At 59.1% G+C, this 4256-nt stretch overlaps 1 protein-coding gene across 1 annotated transcript in view; it reads right to left on the bottom strand.

Moving 5' to 3' along the window:
- Positions 1-3197: 3197 nt before the first annotated feature.
- Positions 3198-4256, bottom strand: part of ADAM11 (ADAM metallopeptidase domain 11) — a 40366-nt gene continuing 39307 nt past the window's right edge. Inside the window, exon 33 of the mRNA XM_045299466.1 lies at positions 3198-3251. Coding sequence (XP_045155401.1) covers positions 3198-3251 — 54 coding nt within the window. The remainder of the gene's footprint in view (positions 3252-4256) is intronic.

The following is a 4256-nucleotide window of genomic DNA, read 5'->3' as shown; positions in this document are numbered from 1 at the left end:
CTTCTACGAGGGACAGCAAAGTCCTGGCCTGCAGCTTCTCTGCTGCAGCTGGACGTGGCCGCTCGGGGCCTGGGTGCCTCTCAGCCGCCTGGCTTTCAGGTTGCTACTTAACTGTGAGCCATCACTTAATTTCTAGACCATATGTAACTCCAGCCACACGTGGCCTGTGAGGCCCAGAACTGGCCGGCCCACACTGAGCAAATCAAAGACTAAGTGCTCTTTTTAAAAAAAGTAACATGAAGAGAGGGCAAAGAGGAGGCTCAAACAGAAAGGAAATGTTTAGAAAATAATGATGACAACATATGTACAAACATGCTTGATACAATTGATGTATGGATTGTTGTAAGCGCCCCCAATAAAATGACCTTTTAATAAAAAAGGGAAGGAAGTCACCTGATTAGCTATCTTTGGCATGTTAAAATCAGACTATCTTGGGGATAGTGGGAAACCAAAGCCAAACTCACTGCACCGAGTCACTGTGGACTCGGCGCGGCCCTCCAGGACAGGGTAGAGCTGCCCCTGTGGGTTTCCGAGTAGAAAACCTGGTCTTTCTCCTGCAAAGCGACCGGTGGTTTCAAACTGCAGACCTTGCACTTAGCTTCCCAGTGCATAACCCCCACGCCACCTGGGCTGGTAGATAAAAGCTGGTAAGATAGGCTTTACCTGTTTTTTAATGGGGCTGTGGGAACTTTGAGAACTCCATAGGTAACTGCATCTGTGACCACGTCTTGGTTGTCGGGCAGCCCTGGGCCAGACCCTGGGTGAGCCACAAGAACCGGACAATCGTTCCTTCAACGTGAGCACACTGTGACCCTGCTAAGCACTCTCACTCCAGCCAACCCACCTCTGCCCCACACCCCCATGCCCTCACCACGTGGCTTTAGGAGGGAGAATCAGAGGTTACCTGAGGTGGAGATCCTATCAACGGCTTCTCTACCCCTGGAAAACACCGCACACCTGAGCCTGCCTTGCGATAGGTGACCTTCCTGGCAAATTTCAAATTCCTAGCTGTACCCACCACTGTAGGAAGTGCTGTGCCGGAAGTCCCAGGAGTGTTTTTCAGATGATCTGAGTGGTCAAAGCCAATGATCCATCCTAGCCCATGAGGAGACTTCCTCTGGTGTCCTTTCACCCAACCCCACCCACACTGAAAGGCAATGAGAAGACCCTAAGAGACACACCCACTGGGTGGGGAGGGGCATGCAGGCACCTGCAGCTCCGGGGTGTGACCTGAGGCTACACTGACCTTCAAGAGCATCAGGTGCTGAGCCTCACCTGAGCCCTCCAAATGCTCCGCTGCCATCTGCCCGCCAAGAGCCATGCTTGTCATGTAGCATGACTGACCGGGGGCTGGGCACGAAGGGGTTAAGCCTGAGGAGGGAGGACCTGGGCGGCAAAAGTTAAAAATAGGGTTCTCTAGCCCACAGTGAGTGGGGCAGATAAGGACAGAAGGCGCCTGTTCATGACTGGGGGTGGGGGGCATCTGAGGAGGAGGCAGCCCGGCCTCTGCATGCCCACTGGCCCCAGTGGCAAGGCGAGGAGCCTGTAGTCAGGTTGCCCGGTGTCTGTAGGGGAGGAGATGCCAGAGTACTGGGACCAAGCATCTTATTGGCGGTGGTGGCCTTGCCTTGCTCTGCCTGCAGGTGAGCCCGGGGGTCCATAGCCTCTACAGGCTGAGAGGGAGACCACAGCCCTGTGGCCCCAGGCCCTGTCTGATGCCATTGCTTGCTTCCATGATCTCCCCTACCTCCCCCGTTTCCTCACCCCTCCCCAAACTTGCAGGAGCCTGAGTGGTCCTCCAACAGGCCTGCCCCCCAGACCCCCGGCCTGAGAAAGGAGGCGGCAGGTGGGGAAAGAACAGGTTCCTGGTTCCCGTTGTTCCCACCGGGGCACACTGCCCAGGCCCTGCCAGGTGAGGGATGGGTGGTCCCCGACTTTCTGGGCTCTCAAGAGGGGCTTCTCAGGCTTTAAGCAGAGAAGCTGGGCCAGCCCCCTTTGCCTTTTGCCATGTGAATCCGCGTGCCACTACAGCCTTGGGGACGGGCCACAGGCATGTGTCTGCCGGGGCAGAAGGAAGCACAAGGGGGCCCCTCCCTCAGTGCCGGTGGAATCGGAAACCACACCCTTTCCTCCCCGGCCCACATCTCTGAGGGCTGGCTTTCCCACATTGGCAGGTCCAGGGCCCAAGGGGCCCCAGTCAGACCCCGCATGCCCAGAAGGAGAGACATAAGCTTGGTGTGAGCCCCAAGGAAGCCCCAGGACATGGTCTTTAATGGATACTCAGGTTGGCTTCCCCACCCCCCAGCCCCGATGTCTGTACAGGATGCTGTGTGGATAGTCCGAGGCCCGGCCAGCGCAGCCTCTGCACCTCCGTGGGCACTGCCAGGATGGGCAAGAGGATGCAGACAGCAGGGAGCCAGGGCGGACTGGTCACAGGAAGTCTCTTGTTCTCCACTCCCTGGACACGTGTGCACACGGACATGCCGTGTGCAGAGGTATTCACACGTGTGCTGATGTGCATCAAATGCTCATGTCCAGGCAGACCCCGACCTGTGTGCACGCACCCACCGCCAGAGGGCGCCATAGTCTAAACCCAGCCCTGGCTCCCTCTGCCCTGGGGCTGGTGGGTGGAGCAGGACTGGCTGGAGGGCACCTGCCTCCCCCTCCCTTGGACAGTGCCAGCTAGAGCGCAATCCCTATATCCCCATTGTAGCCAAATGCACCAGCCACCCAAAAGGCTGGTAGTGGGTCCCAGTTTGCCCCTGAGGGGAGGTGCAGATTAGCAGGGAGCAAGGATCCCCCCATCCCCAAGAGGCTCAAGAGGAGCTGAAAGGCGGCTCGGAGCCGCTGCCCAGAGTGGGCAGTATCCCTGGGAGGGTAGCTTCGCTCCTTTGTGGCTTTCATCCTTAAGGTCACTTGGCCCCTTCTGTCCCCATCAGCCAGCTATCAGCTGTGGAGGATCCAACCTCTGCGCCAGGCAAGAGCCCCGAGGGAAGGCCCAGGGAGCCCCCTTGTGCACGGCCCAGGCTTTGTCGCCCAGGCTTGGCCAGAGCGGGGAGAGCCCCAGGACAGGATGGAGGAGAGGCCCTGGAAGGGACAAAAGGAACAGGATGGGTTGGACAGGGCATGGAGGGCTTTTCTAGAAGCCGAGGGTCATCCCAGCAAGACCTGCCCGTCTCTCCATCTCCTCTTGCAAGTCACAGGCCAAACCCCCAACCCTCCAGGCACTGGGCCACCTCTGGACTCCCTACCTGAGGGAAGACAGTTCAGCCAGGCCAGGGGGTACCGGAACCCTGAGTCAGCCCCAAACCACCCTTCTGAAGGGGGGAGGTGCCATTTTATTTCAGGGACTGCATTTCCAAACCCATGTGTCCTGGCAGAGAGGGCAGGACAATGGTTTGGGAATTTGAGGGTCGTCAAGCCCATGACCAGGCCGTGGGCACAGGACAGGCAGCTTTGGTTTGAATTCAGCACTTGGACGTCTCCTGGGAACCAAGGGCTGGGTGGGGAGGGTGGGACACCTGCTGGCCCACCTGGCCGGAGGCCGGCATGTGCGCAGTGCAAGGATTTCCGGTAAGACTGTCCCCAGAGGGCCATGTCTCCATTCCCCGGTCCAGAACACCCACCGTGCCCTGACCCAGCACCCCTAAGGTTACATTCGTCATTGAAGATTCGGGTTGTTTTTTTAAAGTTGCAGTGAGTCTCCTTCCCCTGGTCACAGAGAATTCTGCCCCTGGCCCCGGTCACTTGGTTCCAAGGAGAGGCCATCCGAGTCCTGACTGCTGGTGGCATCCTGTCCGGCCCCCACTTGAGCAGTGGCAGTCTGTGATGGTGGAAGCTACATTCACGGGGGCTGGGGGGTCGGGACGCAAGGCCAAAGCCACATGAGGTGGGGTGGGGAACCAAGAGGGGAGTGCCCCCTGCCCCGGACTTGGTCCACCCTGGTGGTGCGAAGGGCAGGGCCACAGCCCCCAAAGCCCTGTGGGGCCGGGAGTTGAAGGGCTTAGGCCGGAAGATATTTGCATGATGCCTCCTTCTGTGGCTGGGGCGGGGGCAGCCTCGTGGCTCAGGGCTGAGTCGGAGGGCACCAGGCTCGGAGGGTGGGGGGTGGCACTTAGGCCCCTCCAGATCTGGAACGGAGATGGAGGGGTGGGGACAAGAAGCAGAGTCCGGGAGGTCAGGCTGGCCAGGCAGGGTCAGACAGCGGCGGCATGGCAGACAAACAGATGCAACACGGAAACTGGCTGCTTTCTCGG

Source organism: Echinops telfairi, unplaced genomic scaffold (genome assembly GCF_000313985.2).
Source record: "Echinops telfairi isolate 266 unplaced genomic scaffold, ASM31398v2 ScPeMD7_7458;HRSCAF=8496, whole genome shotgun sequence".
NCBI classification, from domain to species: Eukaryota; Metazoa; Chordata; class Mammalia; order Afrosoricida; family Tenrecidae; genus Echinops; species Echinops telfairi.
Note: the sequence above shows the minus strand (reverse complement) of the source record. Positions and strands in the feature narration are given on the sequence as shown.